General features: G+C 46.1%; 1 protein-coding gene across 4 annotated transcripts in view; it reads left to right on the top strand.

Annotated features, from left to right (window-relative positions):
* The window catches only part of LOC145337430 (NACHT, LRR and PYD domains-containing protein 3-like), a 97,771-nt gene extending 77,271 nt beyond the window's left edge, over window positions 1–20,500 (top strand). For 3 of the 4 annotated variants that reach the window (XM_080182203.1, XM_080182204.1, XM_080182202.1), the window contains 3 exons: window positions 6,014–6,184; window positions 18,355–18,522; window positions 19,880–20,500. In XM_080182203.1, coding sequence (XP_080038329.1) covers window positions 6,014–6,184; window positions 18,355–18,522; window positions 19,880–19,967 — 427 coding nt within the window. In that variant the 3' untranslated portion in view covers window positions 19,968–20,500. Of the gene's footprint in view, window positions 1–6,013; window positions 6,185–12,753; window positions 16,893–18,354; window positions 18,523–19,879 lie in introns of those variants that run through there. The other variant, XM_080182205.1, reaches the window with a different exon arrangement.
* The last annotated feature ends 5,183 nt before the right edge of the window (window positions 20,501–25,683 follow it).

Genomic DNA, 25,683 nt, shown 5'->3' with positions numbered 1-25,683 from the left:
AAGAAGGTTCACTAAAATAGGTCCAGGGACAGGTGGGTTGTCCTCTGAGGAACAAAAACACTTTATTCTCAGGCCTTTAGAAGAATGATAGCTGAACTTATTCAAACCTACACTATTTTACAGGGTACAATAGGCCAGATGCAGAAAGGATGTTTCCCCTTGCTGGAGGGTCTGAAACCTGGGACACAGTCTGAGAATAAGGGGCAGTTATTTAGGCTGAGATGAGGGGTATTTGATTCCCATTAGAATGCTGGTGAATCAAGGAATGCAGGGATAATGTTGGAAATGGTGTTGAAGCAGAGGATCAGCCATGGTCACATTGAATGATGGAGTGGATTTGAAGGACAGAATGGATGACTCCTCCTCCTGTTTCTTAACGTTCTTATTGCAATAGGAATGGAAGGTAAGAGTAAGAAGGTTTTGCTGCAGCTTTACACGACCTTCATTAGAACACAACTGGAATATTGTGTGTAGTGCTTTATTTAAAAAAAAGGATAGAATTGTATTAGAACCAGTTGAGAGAAAGTTCACTCGGCTGATTCCTGGGATGAAGAGGTTTATTTTACGAGGAAAATTTGAGCAGATTGGAGCAAAATCTGGGTAAGTTCAGAAGATTAAAAGGTGATTGTATTGAGGGGATGAGACAGGGTGGTTGCTGAGAGGCTGTTTCTTCTTGTCCAGAACAAGAGGATAGATTTTAAAATGTAATTATCAGTCCCTTCTGACTGAGATGAGGAGAAATTTATTTTTTAGATGGTCGCTGGTCAGTGGAATTCTCTTCCCTGGAGACGAGTGGTGGCAGAGTCATTGAATATATTCAAGGCTGAGTTAATAAGAATATAAGAACATAGGAAATAGGGGCAGGAGTAGGCCATCTAGCCCCTCGAGCCTGCCCCGCCATTCAATAAGATCATGGCTGATCTGTCGTGTCTCAGTTCCACATTCCCGCCCTCTCCCCATAACCCTTAATCCCCTTGCCTATCAAAAACCCATCAACCCGCGTCTTAAATATATTTAGCGAGGCAGCCTCCACCACTTCAACGGACAGAGAATTCCAGAGATTCACCACCCATTGAGTGAAGAAGTTCCTCCTCAACTCCGTTCTAAACCACCCTCCCTTTATCTTGAGGCTGTGCCCTCTAGTCCTACTGACCTTTCTGAGCGGGAAGAGCCTCTCCACCTCTATCCTATCCATCCCATTCATCATCTTATACGTCTCAATGAGATCTCCCCTCATTCTTCTAAACTCTAACGAGTACAAGCCTAGTTTATTCAGCCTCTCTTCATAGTTCAACCCCCTCAACTCCGGTATCAGCCTAGTAAACCTCCTCTGCACTCCCTCCAAGGCCAAAATATCCTTGCGTAAGTGCGGCGCCCAAAACTGCACACAGTACTCCAGCTGCGGCCTCACCAGTGCCCTATACAGCTGCAGCAAGACCTCCCTACTTTTATATTCAATCCCCCTCACTATGAAGGCCAGCATCCCACTCGCCTTCCTGACCACCTGCTGCACCTGTAGGCTGGGTTTTTGCAACTCATGCACAAGGACCCCGAGGTCCCTCTGCACCGTCGCATGCTGCAGTTTTTCGCCCCGTAAGTAATAGTCCTTCCTACCATTATTCCTACCAAAGTGGACAACCACACATTTGCCAACATTAAATTCCATTTGCCAGTTCCTGGCCCATTTGCCCAGCTTATCTAGATCCTTCTGCAGACTCTCCACACCATCCGCACAATTTGCCGTTCCCCCAATCTTGGTGTCGTCTTGGTGGTAGATTGTGAGGAAGGGTGTCATAGTTTGCAGGGAGACTTAGGTTGCAGAGCTGGGCCGAGAGGTGGCGGATGCAGTTTAATGCGGAGAAGTGTGAGGTAATTCACTTTGGTAGGAATAACAGATGTGTCGAGTATAGGGCTAATGGGAGGACTTTGAATAGTGTGGATGAACGGAGGGATCTAGGTGTATGTGTACATAGATCCCTGAAAGTTGGGAATCAACTGGATAAGGTTGTTAAGAAGGCGTACGGTGTCTTGGCGTTTATTGGAAGGGGGATTGAATTTAGGAGTCGCAGCGTCATGTTGCAACTGTACACAACTCTGGTGCGGCCGCACTTGGAGTACTGTGTGCAGTTCTGGTCCCCACATTACAGGAAGGATGTGGAGGCTTTGGAGAGGGTGCAGAGGAGGTTTACCAGGATGTTGCCTGGTATGGAGGGGAGGTCCTATGAGGAGAGACTGAGGGATTTGGGGTTGTTTTCGCTAGAAAGAAGGCGGCTAAGAGGGGATCTTATTGAAACATATAAGATGATTAGAGGTTTAGATAGGGTGGATAGTGATAGCCTTTTTCCTCTGATGGAGAAAGCTAGCACGAGGGGGCATGGCTTTAAATTAAGGGGGGGTTATAGGACGGATGTCAGGGGTAGGTTCTTTACCCAGAGGGTGGTGAGGGATTGGAATGCCCTGCCTGCTGCAGTTGTAAATGCGCCTAGTTTGGGGGCGTTTAAGAGATCCGTGGATAGGTTTATGGACAAAAAGGGATTGGTTTAGGTTAGTGGGTCATTGTTTTTTAACTGGTCGGCGCAACATCGTGGGCTGAAGGGCCTGTTCTGCGCTGTTATGTTCTATGTTCTATCAGCAAATTTCGCCACCATAAACTCGGTTCCCTCCTCCAGATCATCTATATAAATGGTAAATAGCTGAGGCCCCAGCACCGACCCCTGGGGCACTCCACTAGTCACCAACCGCCAATCTGAATAGCACCCATTGACCCCCACTCTCTGCCTCCTATTTGACAGCCAATCCCCTATCCACGCTAACACCCTACCCCCAACTCCATGCCCCCTGACCTTCTGTAATAACCTCTTGTGAGGCACCTTGCCAAACGCCTTCTGAAAATCAAGAAAGACCACATCCACCGCCTAGACACATCCTCATAGAACTCCAATAAATTTGTCAGACACGACTTCCTCTTAATGAAACCGTGCTGTGTCTGCTCTATCAAACAATTCTCCTCAAGATGCCTCAGTATTTTCTCCTTGATCACGGATTCTAACATTTTACCTACAACAGACGTTAAACTAACCAGCCGATAATTCCCTGCCTTTTGCCTGGCACCCTTCTTAAACAACGGCGTAACATTAGCCGCTTTCCAATCTTCCGGCACTTCCCCGGAATCCAGCGACGTTTGGAAAATAATCACCAAGGCATCCACTATCACCTCCACCATTTCTTTCGGAACCCTCGGATGCATTCCATCCGGTCCTGGGGACTTGTCCACAATCAGCCCCTCCTGTCTGTCGACCATTTGGCCCATCGTGTCTGTACTAGCTCACCAAATTAGCATTAGGAATGTGTGTCATTCTCCAGCCTTTTTCTCGTATCCTCCCTCATTGTTTCTATTCAAATAATCATCTAATTCCTTTCTGACTGCTTTGATACAGCCTCCCTCCACCACACTTCCCGACTGTAATTCCAGACCTGATCCACTGGCAGTGTGAAAAAGGTTTCTCTCTCATCATCTTCAACCCCACCACACACTCCATTCCTGAGCCACTGACCATCCCACGTCCCTCCCTGTGACTCAGGGTAAGGATGTGGATGTGCCAGCGTTGGACTGGGGTAAACACAGTAAAAACCCTGACAACACCAGGTTTAAGTCCAACCGATTTATTTGATAGTAAACTCACAAGCTTTCAAGGTTAAGCTCTTCTTCAGGTGAATGGAGAGTTCTGGCCTCAGACAGAGCATATAAAGCACAGACAGTTTACAGATTACTGATTAGAATGTGAATCTTTACACCTAACCTGCTGTTCAAGTCTTAAAGTGGCCAACAATGTGAGCAGAAGGAGCACTGATCACAGGTTAAAGAGATGTGTATTGTCTCCAGACAGTGGCATTTAGAGTACTGCGTCCAGTTCTGGTCGCCTTACTACCGGAAGGATGTGGAGACTCTGGAGAGAGTGCAGAGGAGGTTTACCAGGATGTTGCCTGGTATGGAAGGATTGGGGTATGAGGAAAGATTGAAGAAATTGGGGCTCTTTTCCCTTGAAAGACGCCAACTGAGGGGGGGATCTAATAGAGGTATATAAGATTATGAAGGGTATAGATAGAGTAAACAGAGGTAAGCTATTTCCTATAATAGAGACACGTAGGACAAGGGGCCATGGACTGAAGGTGAGGGGGGAGAGGTACAACACAGATATTAGAGGGAGGCTTTTCACACAGAGGGTAGTGGGGGTATGGAATGCTCTGCCAAGTAAGGTGGTGGAGGCAAACACGCTAGAGTCCTTTAAGAGTAACTTCGGCACATGAGTGGGTTGGGGATGGGTGGATATAGGAGATTGTTTTAAATAAGGTTCATTAGCATTGGGGCATCCCTGGTAATGTAAATGGATCTGGTATGATAATTTTTTTTTTCTCTTTTTCATTCACAGGTTTTAAGTCGGTCCACCTCGTGTCCAACGAGGGGCATACAGGCGATGGGTCGTACTGGGGCTGCTCTTGGTTGTTCGAGATTGGCCTAGTACTTCATGTCGTTAGTGTGTGCCTAAACTGGACCAGATACTGGGCAAGACGACAGCTCAGTGACTATCACTGTTTGCTGTGCAGACACATGGATTTGGGCCGGTGTCTGTGGGAGTTTGCGCATTCTCCCCGTGCTTGCGTGGGTTTTCTCCGGGTGCTCCGGTTTCCTCCCACACCCCAAAGATGTGCTGTTAGGCTGATTGGCAGGAACAAATTGTCCCTAAATCAGTTTTCCCTCAATCTGGATGGCCATAAAACATTAGACAGGGGTCGTGGGTGGAGGTGGGAACTGGTGGTGTTGAGATGGCGGCGCGGGCTCGTTGGGCCGAAGGGCCTGTTTCCCGGGCTGATTTTGTTTTTTGTCTGTGCTTTATATGCTCTGTCTGAGGCCTTAACACTCCATTCGCCTGAAGAAGAGCTTAACCTCGAAAGCTTGAGTTTACTATCAAATAAATCGGTTGGACTTAAACCTGGTAAACATAAGAAATAGGAGCAGGAGTAGGCCATCTGGCCCTTCGAGCCTGCCCCGCCATTCAATAAGATCATGGCTGATCTGTCGTGGCTCAGTTCCACATTCCCACCCTCTCCCCATAACCCTTAATCCCCTCTCTTATCAAAAACCCATCAACCCGTGTCTTAAAAATATTTAGTGAGGCAGCCTCCACCACTTCAACGGGCAGAGAATTCCAGAGATTCACCACCCTTTGAGTGAAGAAGTTTCTCCTCAACTCCGTTCTAAACCGCCTCCCCTTTATCTTGAGGCTGTGCCCCCGAGTCCTACTGTCCTTTCTGAGCGGGAAGAGTCTCTCCACCTCTATCCTATCCATCCCATTCATCATCTTATACGTCTCAATGAGATCTCCCCTCATTCTTCTAAACTCTAATGAGTACAAGCCTAGTTTATTCAGCCTCTCCTCATAGCTCAACCCCCTCAACTCCGGTATCAGCCTAGTAAACCTCCTCTGCACTCCCTCCAAGGCCAAAATATCTTTGCGCAGGTGCGGCGCCCAAAACTGCACACAGTACTCCAGCTGCGGCCTCACCAGTGCCCTATACAGCTGCAGCAAGACCAGACTTTTTACTCGGGGTAAGGACATGGGAATCCTGTGCTCTTCCCTTTCTCCATCATCCTTTTTGTCATTTAATCACTCCGGCACTTCCATTTTGTTCTTTCCTTGTCACCCGCCCATCCCCAGCTCCCTGTCACTTAAAACAATTTAATTCACTGCTACTTCCAATTTCTAATTTTAACTAATTAAACTGAAACTAAATCTGTTTCTCTCTTCACAGATATTGCCTGACCTGATGAGAGTTTCCAACATATTTATTCATATTTCAGATTTACAGCATTAATATAATTTTGCCTTCTGTATGAACTGAAGTTGTGTTTCTTGAATGTCCCGCACTGTACATTATTATTGTTAATGATCTTATTCTTAAAAACACTGTGGATTTACCCTGATTCCTGTTATTTTCTCTCTCTGATCTCCAGTCTCTGGGATAATGGTCTCACTGATTCTTGTGCCGAGGACCTGGCCTCTGCTCTCAGTACAAACCGCTCACTGATAGATCTGGATCTGGGTCACAATAAACTGGGAGATTCAGGAGTGAAACGGCTGTCTGTGGCTCTGAGGAATCCGGACTGTAAAATACAGAAACTGCGGTAAGTAGCAGACTGTGTGAGATTGTGTTTATAATAACTGAATATTCAACAATATAATTTCACCACTGGTATTTGTATAAAAACACTGCCCATTACTATTGGTGTCAGTTATGAATAAGGAAAATTGCTTTTCCTCTGACTCCTGTTGCTTCTCTCTCTGATCCCTGAGCAATGGGAAGTCAGTCCCACAGATCCTTATGTTGAGGGTGTGGGGGAATAATGTTATGTTGCACCCTCTGAGGCTCTCTCCTCCTCCTCAGATGTGCACAGCTCTCCACAGACACAGGCCCTTCGGACCATCAAGCCTGTGGCAGCGACTCATTCTTATTCAGACCCAGTACTTGTTGCTCATTCGCAGTTTCTATTCCTCTGTTCGTCTCCCGTTCATGTTTCTATCGAGATAAACCTTGAACATTGGGAACGTGCCTGCTTCTGTCAACTTCACTGGCTGTGCATTAGAGGCACCCACCACCCTCTGTGAAAACTTTCCCTGTACATCTCCTCTAAGCTTTCCCCATCTTGCCTTCAACCTGTCCCGTCCTGTAGTTGACCTTTCCACCCTGGGGAAAAGGCTCCAACTATCAACCATATATCTGCCTCTATCAGGTCACCCCTCAGCCTCTGTCTTTCCGGTGGAAACAATCCGAGTTTATTCAACTTCTCTTCATACCTTAACCAGACCAGGCAACATCCTTGTAAACCTTCTTTGGTTCTGAATATTGTTAGGGGCCTATAAATGATTCCCACAAGTGATCTTTTAACTGTGTTAATTCTTATCTGTACCCAAGCTGATTCTGCATCTTGATCATTGGAACTAAGTTCAACTCTCTCTACTTACATCATCTGTTACTAACAGCGAGACTCCACCACCATGTCCTGTCCTCCATTTATTGTCATCTATTCACTCTCCCCTTCTCCAAAGCATCCACATCCTTCTGGTTGTCTGGCGATCAGCACTGCACTCAATATTCCATATTGGGCCTAACTAAAGTTTAATACAGCTGGAACATAACTTGCCAACTTTTATACTCGATGTCCCAGCCAATGAAGCGAGCATGCTGCATGTCTTATTGACCAAGTTATCCACCTGTGTTACCACTTTCAGGGATCAGTGGACAAGTACGCACAGATCCCTCTGTATGTCAATGCTCCTGGTGTTTTACTCAGACAGGGAAGGCTGGGGGACAACCATGTGGAGTTCTATCAAATTACAGAAAGAAACCTTTCTCCTTCGTTTTTGGGGGCAGTAACCAGTTGTATTGATTTAAGGCATTGAACAGAAGTTCCAGAGGAGAATTGAAGATGGCTCAGTGGTTAGCATTGCTGCCTCACAACATCAGGGACCTTTGTTTAATTCCAGCCTCTGGTGACTGCCTGTGGAGTTTGCACGATCTCCCCGTGTGTGCGGGTTTCTGTCAGGTACTCTGGTTTCTCCCACAGTCCAAACTAGTGTAGGTTAGGTGGATCGACCATGCTAAATTATCCCTTAGTGTCCTAAGATGTGTAGTTTTGGTGGATTTGCCATGGTAAATGTCCAGTGATAAGCAGTTGTGTGGGCCTGGTTAAGATGCATCTTCGGAGAGTCAGTGTAGAGCGGATGGGGCGATTGGGAGCCTTCTGCACAGTGGGGATTCTCTGGTTCTGTGGAAATGTTTTTTCACCCAGAGGGTAGTGGGAATCTGGATCTCACTGTCTGAAAGGGTGGTGGAGTCAGGAACACTCTCAACATTTAAGAAGCATTCAGACAAACACTTGAAATGCCGCAGCGTACAAGGCTATGGAGCAAGTGCTGGTAATGGATTAGAATCGATTGGTGCTTGATGGCTGACACAGACACGGTGGGCCGAAGGGCCTCTTTCTGTGCTGAAAACCTCTATAAAGGCCCAGGGATTGGAAGTTATGAACCAGAACCTGAATTTTCACTAATCCCTGTTATTTCTCTCTCTGATCCCAATGCAATGGAATGTCAATCACATTGATTTTTGTGCCCTGGGTGTAGGGGAATAATGTAACGGTGACCCCATGAGGAACCATTCACATGCTTACAGGGGGACAGGTGTCACCCAGTCTCTCAATCCTCCTTTTGTGAGGGAGAAAAGCGTGAATGGAGGCAATTGTTAAGACTTAGGCCAGAAAATCCAAGGTGTTTTGTGAAGTTAGCCTGGACCTTTGGTTTTACATTTGATTTTGGTATTGATGAGCATGAGGTGTTTCACTCCAGGTATGAATCAAGTGACCCAATAGGATACTTTTATCAAACACAGTTTATTTAAGAATGCAGTTAGAATCTAACAACAAAAATTAGCATAACCTTTACCAATTGCAAGACATAAAGATGACACAGTATAACTCATAACAACTAGCTATCTCTGTTGTTCCTGTATAAAGCAATACCCACATTGTTCTCTGGAGCAGTGTATCTGGTGGCTGTGGCTGTGGTGAGTGCCTGATTTACCTTGGAATCGCTTTGTGGCTGTACTTCCGGTTCACGGGGTTTGTCAGAGTGTAGTTTACTTCCGTAGTGGAAGTTAGGCGAGGGGATTGTCGGGAAGGGGGAGCGGGGGGTGTAAAAAAGGAAGTAGCAGCATACAGCGGGCAGCGTTGGGAGCGGGCAGCGGAGTGAGTGGGAGCTGAGTGAGAAGGGCTTTGGCTCGCTGGGCTTAGGCAAGAGCAGGCTTAGAGAAGGGAGTTGCAGTTTTCTAACTTTTGCCACATACAGGAGGTTGGGACATGGCAGGGGCTACAGGGAGGAACATAAGCTGTGTTAGGTGCCGCATGTGGGAGATCTTGGTGGCGTCATGTCTCCCCAAGGTACACATCTGTGCTAAATGTTTAGAGTTGCAGCGCTCGAGGGCCCGGGTCAGGCAACTCGAGGGGCGTTTGGAGGATGTGTTTCTGGTCAGGGAAAACGAAGAGATAATGGCTAGGAACCATGAGCAGGAAGAGGTCCCAAGGGCTGAAGAGCAGGAAGGGTGGACGACTGTTAGGCGGAAAAAGAGGAAGAAGAAGAGTAGTCAGGGTCCCCCGGCCTCCCCAGTGGCCCCCCAAGGTTCGTCGACAGGGGCACAGAAAGATAGGCAGGAGGGCCAGAATGACTTAGGGGGACAGAAGGGGGCTGGCAAGGTGATAGTGGTAGGGGATGGGAGGGTCCGAGGTACTGATAGGAGGTTCTGTGGGCAGAGGTGTGACTCCAGGATGGTGGTCTGCCTCCCTGGAGCAGGGGTACAGGACGTAACAGAAAGGGTAGAGGGAATTTTGAAAGGGGAGGGGACCCAGGCAGAGGTAATAATACACATAGGGGAGGGGGACATAGGAAGGAGGAGTAGGGTAGAGGTCCGTAGGCAATTTAGGGAGTTGGGGTCCAAACTAAAGAGCAGGACCTTCAGGGTGCCATTCTCTGGGTTGCTGCCTAGTGCCAGCAGGGCAAAGAATGACGAGATCATGCAGCTGAATGCATGGTTGAGGGATTGGTGTAGGGTAGAGGGCTTTACTTTTGTAGACCACTGGGAAGTATTTATGAGAGAAGGGCAACTGTACAGGAGGGGTGGGGAGAATTTGAATGGGAGGGGAACTAGTGTCTTAGCGGGGAAGTTAGTTGGGGTGTTTAGGAATGGTTTAAACTAATATGGCGGGGGGGGGAGGATGTGGCTGGGAGAGAGTTGGGTGAAAGGAAAAGTATCAGGGAGAAGGAGGTTCCGAGGGACACTCGTGGGTTGGACTGTGTTTGTTTCAATGCGAGGAGTGTGATGGGTAAAACAGATGAGCTTAGGGCCTTGATGTTTGTGAGGCAGTTAGATGTGGTGGCTGTAACGGAGACATGGTTAAGGGAAGGGCAGGACTGGCAGCTGAATGTTCCTGGGTACAAGTGTTTTAGGTGTGACAGAGGAGGGTTGAAGAGAGGTGGAGGGGTGGCACTGTTAGTCAAGGAGAACATCACAGCAGTGCAGAGGGAGGACAATATGGAGGAGTTAGGGATTGAGTCACTGTGGGTGGAGTTGAGGAATAAAAAGGGAGAGATTACGATGCTCGGGTATACTATTGGCCACCCAACAGCCCGAGGTCAGTGGAGGAAGGCATGTGCAGGGGCATTTTGGATAGGCGCAGGAAGAATAGGGTGGTTGTAGTGGGTGACTTTAATCTTCCTGGAGTGGATTGGAGGGGACCTAGAGCTGGGGTTACGGAGGGGGAGGAGTTTGTAAAATGTGTTTTGGAAGGGTCTCTAGAGCAGTATGTAACTAGTCCGACTAGGGGAGGGGCTATACTGGATTTAGTGTTGGGTAATGAGCCGGGGCAGGTGGGTGAGGTAGAGGTAGGCGAACATGTGGCTGACAGTGACCACAAGTCCGTCTACTTTAGGATAAAAATGGAACAGGACAAGTGCTGGCCAAATGGGAGAGTGCTGAACTGGGGAAAGGCGAGCTATAGCCGGATTAGGAGGGAGCTGAAGGACGCTGATTGGGAGGGACTGTTAGCTGGCAAGTCCACAGTTGGCAAGTGGGAGGCTTTTAAGGGCAAACTGATAATGTTGCAGAAAAGGTATGTGCCGGTTAAGCGGAAGGATGGGAAAGGTAGGATTAGAGAGCTGTGGATTGCAGGGGGTATCGAAGACTTGGTCAGGAAGAAGAGGGAGGCGTATGTTAGGTCAAAACAACTGGGTACAGAGAGTGCGCTGGAGGAATATAGAGAGAGTAGGAGGGAGCTAAAAAGGGGAGTTAGAAGGGCGAAAAGAGGGCATGAAATGGCTTTGGCTGGTAGGATTAAGGAAAATCCAAAGGCATTTTATTCCTATATTAGGAGCAAGAGAGTAGTTAGAGGGAAAATTGGTCCTCTTAGGGACAAAAGTGGGGAGTTATGTATTGAGTCGGAGGGAATGGGGGAGATCCTGAATGAATACTTTGCGTCGGTATTCACGAAGGAGAGGGGTTTGGTGTTGTGTAGTGTCTTGGAGGGAGCTGTGGATCAGTGGCAGGAAATATCTATTACGAGGGAGGAAGTGCTAGGGCTTTTAGGTAGCGTAAGGACGGATAAAGCTCCGGGCCTGATGGTATTTATCCCAGGCTGCTTAGGGAGGTGAAAGATGAAATTGCTGGGCCTCTGGCGCAAATCTTTGTCTCTTCTTTGGACACAGGTGAGGTCCCAGAAGACTGGAGGGTAGCAAATGTGGTACTGCTGTTTAAAAAAGGTAGTAGGGATAACCCTGGAAATTATAGACCGGTGAGTTTGACATCGGTGGTAGGGAAATTAATGGAAAAAATACTTAGGGGTAGGATGTATGAGCATTTGGAGCGTTGCGATCTGATTAGGGATACGCAACATGGCTTTGTTAGAGGGAGGTCTTGCCTTACGAATCTGGTAGAATTCTTTGAGGAGGTGACAAAAACGGTTGACGATGGGAGAGGCGTTGATGTCATCTATATGGATTTCAGTAAGGCGTTTGACAAAGTCCCTCATGGTAGGCTGGTAGAAAAGGTTAAGGCGCATGGGATACGAGGTCAGGTAGCTAGGTGGATTGAGAACTGGCTGGGTAATAGGAGACAGAGGGTAGTTGTTGAGGGGACCTTTTCGGGCTGGAGGCCAGTGACCAGTGGTGTGCCACAGGGCTCAGTACTGGGACCTCCTCTTTGTAGTATACATAAATGACTTGGAAGAGGGCGTAGGTGGTGTGATCAGCAAGTTTGCGGATGACACCAAGATGGCAGGGTTGGCGGGTACTGAAGTGGATTGTGAGGTGATACAACAGGATATAGATAGGTTGGTACATTGGGCAGATAGGCGGCAGATGGAATTTAATCCTGACAAATGCGAGGTGATGCATTTTGGAAGGAATAATGCAGAGAGGAGCTACGTGATAAAAGGTAGACCGATTAGGAGTATAGAAATACAGAGGGACCTGGGAGTGCAGGTTCACAAGTCTATGAAGGTTGTGACACAAGTGGAGAAGGTTGTTAGGAAGGCTTATGGATTGCTAGCCTTTATAGGAAGGGGTATCGAGTATAGGAGCTGCCGTCTAATGCTTCAGTTGTACAGAACGTTGGTTAGACCGCATTTGGAGTACTGCATCCAGTTCTGGTTGCCTTACTACCGGAAGGACGCGGAGACCCTGGAGAGAGTGCAGAGGAGGTTTACCAGGATGTTGCCTGGCATGGAAAGACTGTGTTACGAGGAAAGGTTGGAGAAACTGGGACTCTTCTTAGAAAGACGGAGATTGAGGGGAGACATGATAGAGGTAGATAAGATACTGAAGGGAATAGATAGAGTCAATAGTGAGAGACTGCTCCCTAGATTGGGTACAATTACGAGAGGTCATGATCTAAGGGTGAGGGGGGAGAGGTATAATTTGGATGTGAGAGGAAGGTTCTTCACGCAGAGGGTCGTGGGGGTATGGAACGCACTACCAAGTAAGGTGGTGGAGGCAGGCACGTTGGACTTGTTTAAGGTTTACTTAGACAGACACATGAGCGAAACAAGGATGGAGGGTTATAGTAGGGGGTATTAAATAGGGTCAGAGCCTCAGGAGACACCGGAAATGCAGACTTATATGTTAACGTTTTTGTCTTTTTATTCTGCAGGTGGAGGTCCACCTTGTTGTCAAACAAGGGGCATGCACACGGTGGGTCGTGCGTGGGCTGCTCTTGGAGGTTCCGGGAGTGGCATAGTACTTCGTGTCGGTGTGTGTGCTTGATCGTGGACCGGTAGATGGGCACCACAACACCTCAGTGACTAGCACTGCTAGCTGTGCAGATACATGGATTTGGGCCTGTGTCTGTGGGAGTTTGTGCATTCTCCCTGTGGTTGCATGGGTTTCCTCCGGGCGCTCCGGTTTCCTCCCACACCCCAAAGATGTGCTCTTAGGCTGATTGGTATATCAAATTGACACTGAATCTGGCTAAGTTAGGGGTTCCACTCGCAGACACGCAGGGCAGGGTCGGTGTAGGAGGATTCGGCGGCGCGGGCTCGTTGGGCCGAAGGGCCTGTTTCCCGTGCTGGGTAGTTCTTTGTTCTTTGTTCACATACACACACCCTTTCAGTTAAAAGGTCACTTGTGGGAATGATTTATAGGCCCCTAACAATACTTAGAATCTCTAACACAGTACACAGGAAAAATAATGGGGTCTTGTAAAAACATACTGCAATAATCACGGGTGATTTTAATCTTATACAAAGAAGAACAAAGAACCACACAACACAGTAACAGGCCCTTCAGCCTACCAAGCCTGCGGCGACTCTTAATCCTTATGCAAACCCAGTACTTACTGCCCAATTTATATTCCTCTGTTTATCTCCTGTTCATGTATCTATAAAGATGCATGTTGGACATTGGTAACATGCCTGCTTCCATCACCTCCATTGGCAGTGCATTCAAGGCACCCACCACCCTCTGTGTGAAAAGTTTTCCATAATTGTGTATACCTCCATCAGGTCATCCCTCAGCCTCCCTTTTTGTAATGAAAACAATCCGTGTTTATCCAACCTCTCCTCAAAACTTAACCCCCCCCTTGACCAGGCAACATTCTGGTGAACCTTCTTTACACCCTCTCCAAAGCATCCCCATGCTTCTGGTAGTGTGGCAAACAGAACTGCAACCAATATTCAAATGTGGCCAACCAAAGTTTCATACAGCTGTAACATAACTTGCCAACTTTTATACTCGATGCCCCAGTCAATGCTGTCTGCCTTCTTGACCACTTCATCCACCTGTGTTGCCATTTTAGGGATCTGTAGACTTGAACACACAGATCCCTCTGTATGTCAATGTTCCTATGGGTTCTTCCACTTACTGTATAAATCGCTCAGATTGTCAAAAGTTGAATAGAAGATTAGTTCACAGAATGTATTCAAGTAATTTCTTGGAGAAGTACGTTCCAGTGCCAATCACAAAACAAGCTGTTTTAGACATGGTGATGTGTAAATATGCGGCGTTTCCAGCAAAAATAGATTCCTTTCATTTGAAAAAACAGCAGCAGAAGTGTTCCAACTGTTACTAATTCAAGGATTGTATTAGTGAAGATGTGGCACTGGGGTTGGCACTGCTGCCTCACAGCGTCAGGGACCCGGATTCATTCCAGTCTGTGGAGTTTTCACGTTCTCCCCGTGTCTGTGTGGGTTCCACCGGCTGCTCCCACAGTCCAAAAAATGTGTAGGTTTGGTGGATTGGCCATGTTAAATTGCCTGTTAGTGTCCAAGATGTGTAGGTGGGGGGATTAGCAACGTAAATATGTGGGGTTACAGGAAACCGGGCAACTGTAGATCTGTTAGTCTGACAGTGAGAGTAGGGAAGATCCTATAATAATCTATAATAAAGGAAGTGAGAAAAGAACACTTCAAAATTAATGGCAGGATTAGACAGGGCCAACATGGATTTATGAAAGGCTGGCACGGTGACACAGTGGTTAACATTATTGTATCACAGCCACGGGCCCGGGTTCAATTCCAGCCTTGGGTGACTGTGTGGAGTTTCTCCATTCTCCCAGTGTCTGTGTGTGTTTCCTCTGGGTGCTCCGGTTTCCTCCCACACTCCAAAGATATGCATGGTAGATGGATTCACCATGATAAAATTGCCCTTACTGTCCCAAGATGTGTAGGTTAGGTGGATTAGCCCCAGTAAATTGTGATGTTGTGGGGAGTGGATCTTGGTAAAATACTCCATCCGAGTGTATCCTACAGTCGGGATTCTACAGTTGGATGATTCACACATAAGAGGTTATTAAAGAAAATTGGAGCACATGGGATTGGGTGAAATATACCAGCATGGATTGAGAACTGGTTAGTGGACAGAAACAAGGAGTTGGAATAAATGGGTTATTTTTGGATTGACAGCCTCTAACTAGTGGAGTACGGCAGGGATCAGTGTTTGGGTCTCAGCTATTCAGAATCTATATCAATGATATGGATGTGGGGATCAAATATAATATTTCCAAATTTGCGATGAATAGAAAACCATGTGGAAATCTGAATTGTGAGGAGGATGCAGTGATGTTTGAAGGGGACGTGGAGAGGCTCAGGGAGTGGCCAAATGTTTGCCAGCTGGATGACAAGGTGGAAAAATATGAGGTTATCTAATTTTGTTAGAAAATAAAACTGACATTAAGACAACTCCAAAGATATACATGGTAGATGGATTCACCATGATAAAGATATTTTGATGTCCTTGTTCATGAGGCACTGAAAGCGAAGATGAGAGCAGTTAAGACAACAAATGGTATGTTAGCCATTATTCTAAGAGGATTTGAGTTGAGGAAAAAGATGTCTTCCTGTAATTCTATGCAGCCTTGCTGAGACCAACCTGGAGTATTGTGGACAGTTTTGGTCTCCTGACTGAAGCAAAGATGTACTTGGCATGTAAAGAAGGTTCACTAAAATAGGTCCAGGGACAGATGGATTGTCCTCTGAGGAACAAAAACACTTTATTCTCAGGCCTTTAGAAGAATGATAGCTGAACTTATTCAAACCTACACTATTTTACAGGGCTCAATAGACCAGATGTAGAAAGGATGTTTCCCCTTGCTGGAGGGTCTGAAACCTGGGACATAGTCTGCGAATAAGGGGCAGTTATTTAGGCTGAGATGAGGGGTATTTGTTTCCCATTAGAATGCTGGTGAATCAAGGAATGCAGGGATAATGTTGGAAATGGTGTTGAAGCAGAGGATCAGCCATGGTCACACTGAATGATGGAGTGGATTTGAAGGACAGAATGGATGACTCCTGCTCCTGTTTCTTAACGTTCTTATTGCAATAGGAATGGAAGGTAAGAGTAAGAAGGTTTTGCTGCAGCTTTACACATCCTTCATTAGAACACAACTGGAGTAATGTGTATAGTGTTGAGTTATTTACTTAAGAAAGGATAGAATTGTATTTGAACCAGTTCAGAGAACATTCACTCGGCTGATTCCTGGGATGGAGAGATTTATTTTATGAGGAAAACTTGAGCAGATTGGAGCAAAATCTGTGTAAGTTCAGAAGATTAAAAGGTGATTGTATTGAGGGGATGAGACAGGATGGTTGCTGAAAGGCTGTTTCCTCTTGTAAGAGAGACCAGAACAAGGGGACAGATTTTCAAATGTAATTGTCAATCCCTTAAGACTGAGAGAAGGAGAAATTTATTTTTTAGATGGTTGTTGGTCAGTGAAATTCTCTTCCCTGGAGACTAGTGGTGGCAGAGTCATTGAATATATTCAAGGCTGGGTTAAGAATGATTTTGGATTCAGAAGTGAATCAAGGGTTACAGAGGAGCGAGTGGGAAAATAATTGTGACTACAATTCGATCAGCCATGAAGGAGACTGCTCGAGGGGCTGAATGGCCTTCTGCTGCTCCTAGTTATTTTGTTCTGACCCCAATACGTCCTTCAGACTGCTCTCTGTGACCAGTGATGGATACACAAGCTCTATGTTTTGTCCTCACCAGACACTCTCCTGTGCCCATTCATTAGGCCACCCACTCAACCCATCTCACCAGCAGTAATTACCCACTCTGCCCCCAGGCCTTCCTGATCCAGCACTTCATCTTCCATTGGTGTAAGGATGGCAAGACGTGGATGTCTCCAATCTTCTTCACTCATTCCCTGATGATGTTTGCTCTCTTTCCAAACACACAAATTGTTCCTCACTCATCAAACACATGCACTAGCCCAGGGTTGTCCAACGTGTGGACCAAGGGGTGAATGTGACCCTTGAAGCCCCTCAATGCGGCCCCCGGAGCGAGTTTCCAGAATCTCAGTCACACAGTTCAGTTTGAATGGAAGAATCTGTATGGAGCTGCTCCTCTAATCACATGCCGTTTCTTTCCCATGTTTGCTGCTGATGGGTTTTTGAGCCAATCTGCAGCAAATGTGGGAGAGAAACAATTTGTGATTGATGAGGATTAAACTCTAATCATCATCTTTATTTATTCCTCATTATTGTGCTCAGCAAGTTGTTTCTTTTCATATCTCAGTTTAGTTTTTAATAGAAATTTCTGCTGTGCCAAACTTGATCATTCTGAAATTTACTCATCGGCCCCTTGAGTGAGAAAAACATTGCCATGTGTTTGCCCAGTGAATATGTTGGTGAACCCTGCTCTAGTCTATGCTGGTGCCAGCCTAACGGACATGTCTCTGACAGTCAATGCTGCTGCCTTTGCATTGCCAGTGTCTGGGTGGAGATGTTCTTTCTACAATTTCACTCTCATCCTTATTCACATATCAGGCTGTGCTGCACTCACCGTGTCAGAACACATCAGGACATTGATCCTTTTCCACACTGTAACCACGTGTCTGAAACCTGCTCACCTCCCAGCAATCTCCATCCAGACTGGCTTGTAATGATGGGATAACCTCCTCCCATCCTGAGGGAACAGGACCTCCCTCCGAGCCTGAGCAGCCAGGAGGAGTCCCTCCAGGGAGGAATTAGTGATTGGGGAGCAACCCTTGCTCTGCTTTCTGTCATTTCAGCCCCTCATTCAGTAAGCAGAGCTCCCTCACTGCTCCCTCCAGAGCTGCTGTGTTTGAAAGTCCTGCTGGCTGCCTTTGGAGATGGTGCCAGCATTGCCTGAACCGGGACTGTACCCTGCCCAGGCTGCCTCAGTGGGCAGCTCCCCCTGCCTGCCAGCCGTTAATTGTCCCCCTCTGACAATATCACCTTCATAACTCTGCCTATCCTGCCCACACAGACACACCACCCATTTCCAATCCCCATGTTGGGAATTCACAGCTTCTGGGAAAATCACAGCCATTATCTTCACCCTCACCACAAACTGCATTCCGAAACCACTGACCATCCCATGTCCCTCCCGAGCCACTCCGAGTAAGGACATGGGGATCCTGTGATTATGGTCCTGTCCCATCATCACTTTTACCGTTTAATCACTCCTGTAATTCCAGTTTGTCCTTTCTTTGTTTCATCCCCAGCCACCCACCGCTGTCCCTTCAAACCTGTCAATTCACTGCCAGTTCCCAGTTCCAATGGAAGCTCAAACTTTACCCCTGTTTCTCTCTTCACAAATATTTCCCTAACCTGCTGAACATTTCCAGTTTATTTATATTTCATTTTCAGCATTGAGTATTTCCTCATTCTACAGAAATGCAAGTTGTGTTTTTGGAATGTCTCCTACAATACATTATTATTGTTATTAACAGTATTATATAAAACACTGGGGATTGAGCCTGATTCCTGTTATTTCTCTCTCTGGTCTCCAGTCTGTATAGTAACGCTTTCAAAGATTCTTGTGCTGAGGATCTCGCCTCCGCTCTCTGTACAAAACAGTCACTGAGGTTTCTGAACCTGGAATTAAACTCCTTCACAGATCAATCTATCCCTGCTCTCCGCCGCCTCATACTGACCTGCAGGAGTCTGGAGAGGATAGAGTGAGTGTTTGTGTTAATTTTTAGTGTAATAATTAAAGTATAAATGGATTTAAAATGTAAATGGGCCAGAATCTTCCAAGCAGCAGCAATGGTAAGCAGATTGCCGGAATGTGTGAAAATTCCCCCAACCTGAAACTGCTGCATATTTCTCCCAGAATCATCAGCACAGTGACCCCGGGGAGCTCCATCAGAGCAGAGTCGGGGAAGAGAGAGCACACACCCTATTTACAGCACAGTGACCCCGGGGAGCTCCATCAGAGCAGAGTCGGGGAAGAGAGAGCACACACCCTATTTACAGCACAGTGACCCCGGGGAGCTCCATCAGAGCAGAGTCGGGGAAGAGAGAGCACACACCCTATTTACAGCACAGTGACCCCAGGGAGCTCTGTGTTAGTTGATGGGGGGAGTGAATGGGTTGGTGTGTAGCTGGATGAATGGTTAGTCAGGGAGCTGGGGAGAGGTTGGAGGATTAGTTCTGGGTGTCGGGGGAGTGGACGAGTTGTATTGTGTTGGGTTGGAGGGTTAATCGGGGGTTTGGATGGTGTCTGGGAGTTGGTCATGTTGTTGGGGTCTAAACAGATGTGGTTGTGTGGTGGGGGGGTTGGGATTGGTTAATAGCTTTGAAGAGGGTAGTGGGGTGGGGTTGGTTCTGGGGGAATGAGTTTAAGTCAGAGATTTAGTCAAGAATGTATTCAGGAGGCAGCTGGATAGAGCACTTGGGGTGAACGGGATCAAAGGTTATGGGGAGAAAGCAGGATGAGGCTATTGAGTTGGACGATCAGCCATGATGGTGATGGATGGTGGAGCAGGTTCGAAGGGCCAAATGGCCTCCTCCCGCTCCGATCTTCTATGTTTCTATGTCAGGTGAGGAGAGGTTGGGTCAGGATGAGGCCAAGTTGGGAGGGTTAGTCTGATTGGTTTAAGGGCTCATGGGAGGTGGCCAGGCTGGAGGGGAGGTAGGGATGAGTGGGTCTAGTCAGATTGTGGGAGGTGGAGTATGGGGGATCAGTGGGAAGTGATTGGGGGACTCGGTTGTGCTATTCAGGTATTAGCCCAGGTGGTGAGCTGTCTAACATTACCTGAGTAACTATCCAGGTAAATTTTGTGGATCTGTCCCAAGTCTCTGACTCTAACTGCAGCAGGGGAATTCCCCAATAGTAGTTACTACCTCTGGGACAATTCCCAGGTAGATCAGTGTGTCAGGACATGCACAGGGTCCCGATGCTCATCTTCAGTTGTGTGTCTGGGTCTCTGGTGATCCAGAGACCAGAAGATTTGTCCCATTAACTCCAGTCTCCTGTTATTTACCCTGTTGTTCAATCTGTTTATTTCCTGTTTCATCTTTAATCTGTTTCAGACTGGGGGGAAATTGGTTCAGTTCAAATGGAAAGAGACAGCTGAAGTTGCTGCAGGGATCCAGATCAGGACTGACAGTGACAGTGTGAACATTTCAATCTGTGAACATTGCTGCTCCACCGGTTACAGTGAAATCCTGAATTGTGAAGATCTCTGACAGCTCCTTCCAAACCCTTCATTCCTGCCCCTCTCCCTCCCTATTCCATCAGCCCCTCCGGCCTGGCAGTGATTTCCCTGCTTACCTGGTTTCCCAGCTGGAAAACTGTTGTAGTTTTAGTCTCCACATTGAAGGAAAGATTGCTGCAAACCATTGTTTAAGCAGCAATGTGTTGTCAGTGTTCTCAGCAACAGAGTCTTCACCCTCCTTTCAAAATGGAGCAGCAGAGATCATTCTCCAGAGAGAGGGAACAGTGTGTGTGATTCTGACAGTACCCAGCAGAGGACAGATTGGTCAATCTTGTCAGAGTTTCCTCTCTGTCTCTGTGAATGAATTAAAGGCTCCACCAGCCTCTCCTCAAAACCTCTTTCACTGTCTGGGGATTAAAGTCACACAATGCCACCATCTGCTGGTGGCTCACACCTACTGCAGGCGCTGCTCTTTGTGAACCTCAGACAAGTTCAGTCAGTCCCATGTCTGCATCTGGGAACCGGTTACTGCAGTGTGAATGTTGAACAATATTGACAGGGATTGGAGTTTACAGCAAGAACCTCAGCTGGTGAATTAACCCTTTTATCACCAGACACTGTACATGAACTCTGTTCCCTCATTGGGAACCGTTGGAATGCTGAAACTAATACGTACACAAGCTAATGAAGAGCAGGGGGACTAGTATAAATACTGTACATAACAGTGAGAGTGAAACTAAAAAGTTATAAGATACAGGAGCAGAATTTAAGGAATGCTGCTCATTCTGCACACAGTAAATTTTTAGGCAAGTATATAGTTTTGAAATTTAATGACTGTAATTTGTGTACTACTGTAAAAATGCTTTTATTCTGCACTGTTTGCAATTTGTAGATGTGTAGGTTTGCAATAGTTTGAGATTTTTATGAATAAAGTATATTTTTGAATAAAAAAAATCTGCTCATTGAGTCTACTCCACCATTTAATCATGGCTCATACGTTTCCAAACCCATTGTCTCATCGTTTCTCTATAACATTTGATCCCCTTACCAATCAGGAACCTATCTATCTCTGTCTTAAATACACTCAATGAACTGGCCATGCACAGCCTTCTATGGCAATGAATTCCACAGATTCACCACCCTCTGGCTGAAGAAAGTCCTCCTCATCTCGGTGCAAAACAGTCGTCCTTTTATTCTGAGGCTGTGCCCTCAGATCATAGTCTCTCCTACAAATGGAAGCATTTTCCTCATGTCCACTCTATCCAGGCTTTTCAGTATTCTGTAAGTTTCAATGAGGACCCCCTCATCTTTCTAAACTCCGAGTACAGACCCAGAGTCCTCAAACTTTTCATTCCCGGGATCATGCTTGTGAACCTCTTCTGGATCTTCTCCAGGGACAGCACATTCTTTCTTTAATACAGGCCCAAATTTGCTCACAATAATCCAAAGGTAGTCTGACCAGAGCCTTATAAAGCTTCAGCAGTACAACCCTGGTTTTGGTGGCACAAATTATTTTAATTTCTAAATGTGGCAAAGACCTTGAGGTTAACAAATAAAACTCAGCTGATAAAGTCATTTAATACATATTAATGGCCCAGATTGGTCTGTCATGGTTAACCTAACAACAGGAGATTCAGATGCAACTTCCAGCCACTTTCTCATCTATTGGGATTTTAGTTGTTGATTTATCTTTTGATTTGATTTATTTGTCACATGTATTAACATAATGTGTAGTTTCTTGTGCGCTAGACAGGCAGAGCATAATGTTCATAGAGAAGGAAAGGAGAGAATACACAATGTAGTGTTACATTCACAGCTCGGGTGTAGCAATGCACTACGGTGTACTATCGCAAGGTAGATTCATTTAAAACTCTGATGGCAGCTGGGAAGAAGCTGTTCTTGGAGCGCGACCTCAGACATAGAGCAGGATCTATACCAAACTGTGAGACAAACAGAAAGAAGGCAGAGCATAACATTCATAGAGAAGGAGAGAGTAGAAAATGTAGTGTTACAGTCACAGCTCGGGTGTAGTAATGCACTACGGGGAACTAATGCAAGAGACGTTCATTTAAACATCTGACAGCTGTTCTTGAGTCGGTTGGAATGAACCTCAGACATAGAGCAGGATCCGTACCAAACTGTGAGACAATCAGAAAGAATGTTTTCTATGGTGCATTTGTAAAAGTTGCTGAGAGTCGTAGTGGGCATGCCAAATTTCCTTCGTCTGTCTGTGATCGCCTTGGGCAAATATTAAATTGGAGAGATGACAATGTTTGAATTGAATATCTAACAGTGTAAAGTATCTGGGAGCAGAGTGGATTTGATAAAGGCTGGAATACAGACTGGGGGAATAAGCGGGAAGATGTTGTGCTGAATGAATGGTTCTTGTTGTAGGAGAGGGATAGATGGAGAGAGGGAAGGAGAGTGAGATGGACAGAGGGAGGGTGAGGGGGACAGAGGGAGGGTGAGGGGGACAGAGGGAGGGTGAGGGGGACACGGGGAGAATTTGAGAAGCTGCAGTTTACATTTGAAGAGGTTCCCAGTGTCTCTGAGCAGCTGAACTGGGGAAGCCTTTGGGTAGAGACGGTGCTGCTGCTGTTTCCCCTCCTGCCCACCAGGGGCCGCTGTAACACTCCTGGCCGGTGCTGCAGCTGCTGCTCCTCCCAGTGTCACCTCCTGCCTCCTCCAGCCCAGCCGCTACTCGTTGGTGGAACATCCGGGGCCTGTGGAGGGGGCGGGGCCTCCGCCATGTTGCCGTGACGTCACGGTGAGGCCCCTCCCACTCCCCCGCCATTTGTTTTTAAATAAAAAGGAAGAAGTGAGTGTTGAGCAATGGGGAAAGTGAGAGAAATTCCAAGCCGGAAACCCCGCCAGGAACCGAATCAAAATTAAATCAAATCCATATTTATATCCAGAGGCCGGGGCGGGTCCGCGCCTGCACGCTGTGTTCTCCCAGACTGCACCGCGCGGATCAGGATTAAAAAAAAATTAAAAAACAAGAAGCGACCTTCCCGAATTGAGCAAGAACAGAAATTCTGCCGGGAGCGGATTAGGAATAAAAAACATCAACATTTAAAAAAAATTAACATCTACCTGCCGGTGCGCATGTGCGGGAGGGGGATTCTCCCAGAGGGCCGTGTGTGCGCCGCCACCGCATTGAAACCCCTGGAAACGGCAAGATGGCGGCGGGCCGTCTCCCCTGGCAACGGCAAGATGGTGGAGGGCCGTCTCCCCTGGCAACGGCAAGATGGCAGCGATGCTGGCGTTGGACTGGGGTGAAACAGAAAGAAATCCCACAACATCCGCTTAAAGTCCAAACAAATTTGTAGCAAAAGCCGCATGCTTTCAGGACAGCCTTTCCCTTCATCAGGTGGCTGGGAATCCTGTTCACAAACTGGGCACAAAGACACAAACTCCATTGAGATGAATAATGATTGGAATGTGAATCTTTCCAGTGAATCAACAGTGAGAGTGGAGAGAGGGTTAAGCACAGGTTAAAGAGATGGGTATCGTCTCCAGACAGCACAGTGAGTGAGAGTTTGTAAACCCAGGCGAATCACCGGGGTTACAGACAGTGCGACATGAACCCAAGATCCCTGTTGAGACCGTCCTCGTGTGTGTGGAACTTGGCTATCAGTCTCTGCTCAGCGACTCTGCGCTGTCGTGTGTCGTGAAGGCCACCTTGGAGAATGTTTACCCGAAGGTCAGAGGAAAGTAAAGACACTTTTAACAGATTTATATTTGCACTGGAATACTGTATTTTGAGTAGTATTATTAATGTCATGTGTTTGTGTCTGGAGAAGAAAGAAATATGCAGTTCTAATGAAGTTGGACAACGTTTTTTGTTTCAGTTTTGGGCTAGACCAAATTCTACTGTGCTCCCGTTGTGCTTAGAGAGGGTTGCAGCTTTAGGAAGACTGATAGACGGGTAGTTTAGCAACTGAAGGTCCTGGAAAGAATAAAAGAGCTTTTGAGTTTTAGCTTTAGAAGGATATATTGTAGTTGGAAATAGGACAGACTATAGTGAACATCTCTAAATACTGTCAAGAGAAGCTGGATCGGCTATGTGAGGCCAACAAAGTGTAAGTTTTCTGAAGAACATATTACATTCAAAGTATCTGAGGAGCAACAACAGAAAGAAGCTTTTAAATGACTCAACTTAACTGAAAAAGCCTAAAAATATGGTTCAGAATAATTCAACGAAAAGTTAGCAATGTTTTATGGAAGAAGGGGATACTTGTAGTCACCAGATTCAAACTGAAACGACAAACCTCAGAGATAACTCAAAAGTGTGATGCTATTTTAATATATTCCGAATGGAGAGTTAATAAAATTGTGATCAGTTTGTGAAGAATCAATAAAAAATAAATCATAACAGTTTGGTTGTAAATCCTGGATTGAACTGATTGTTAAAAGTGGAGCCTTTTTTTTTAAGTGTCCTTTGGTCTTTTCACTGCAAAAGGGTAATTGGAAAGCATTAAAACTGGGGAAGATAACCGTGATCTTGGGGGTGGATTTTGGAAATGCTCAGATGACCATCACTTGAATGGGATGGTGCAGCGGGGGACAGGTTCTGAGGAGAAGTCCACATAGGCCTGGAGAGTAATACATATACTTAACCAGAATCGTCAGATTAAAATATATAAAATATATTGAATGTGGCAATGTTCCACCATCTTAAGATGTGCCTTATAATTCACGTCAATCTCAAACTCTGACTATAATTGTGACGCTTGGGGGAGGTAAATTTCTGCTTCATTTTAATCTCAAAATTACAATCCATTTTCCATGTTTAATGTTTATTTTTAATCTTGCCGTTCTTCCACTTAAAAAGAACCGTAAATGTTCTGGTCAGTTGGTTCAGAGCTCTGTTCTGGGAACATTCAGTTCAGTGAAGATGAACTGTGATGAAACCACAGTCAGTAACCCGAGGAATATCGTTGGTTGTCACATGTGTCAGTCAGCAGGCGGAGCTCATTTATATTTTGAGCCATGTCTTATTGAACAGGCGGAGCAACCTAACTTGTTAAGGCCACTTTCAGTCAGCAGATGAGGGTTCCTTATTAGCTGTGCATGGAAGTATTTGAGATCAAGGGTTGTGCCCCAGGACTAAATGATTCGTCACTGGAAGCTCAGTGATCCGCATCAAAACCTTGTGAGCTGTTTGGTTTATTCATTAATTTAGTCATCATTGTTAGCGGATGAATCACTGCACTCTGGAGTTGTTCTCTAAATTTGGTTTGAGTCTTTCCATAAATAATTGTGTTTGTGCAGCAACATAAATTACGCAGCATCACTCCCACTTGCTGGAATACACATTCAGAATAGGTGACATAAACTAGTACTCTTGCATCAATATAGAAGAATTCAAGAACATTCAACAACCACAACACTATGAAGCTGCTGGATATTGTGAATAGTAAAACCATATATTTCTTTCTGCTCTCCATCTCTGCATCATCCTGATTCTCCAACTTACTCTGAGCCCTCAGTCCCTTACGGACTCGACTGGTCACCAAAATATGTCTGACTATGAGAGCATATATCAACAGTATGGAACCAAATGGTAGCAATGGGGTTACAAACTTATCAAACCACGAGTATCCAAGCCATCTGGGATCAGATAAAGCATCTAGTTTGGTATCACAGTACTATATACATATACTATATATATATATA

This window comes from Carcharhinus amblyrhynchos, unplaced genomic scaffold (assembly GCF_965287045.1).
Source record: "Carcharhinus amblyrhynchos unplaced genomic scaffold, sCarAmb.v2.hapA scaffold_48, whole genome shotgun sequence".
Lineage (NCBI taxonomy): Eukaryota > Metazoa > Chordata > Chondrichthyes > Carcharhiniformes > Carcharhinidae > Carcharhinus > Carcharhinus amblyrhynchos.
Note: the sequence above shows the minus strand (reverse complement) of the source record. Positions and strands in the feature narration are given on the sequence as shown.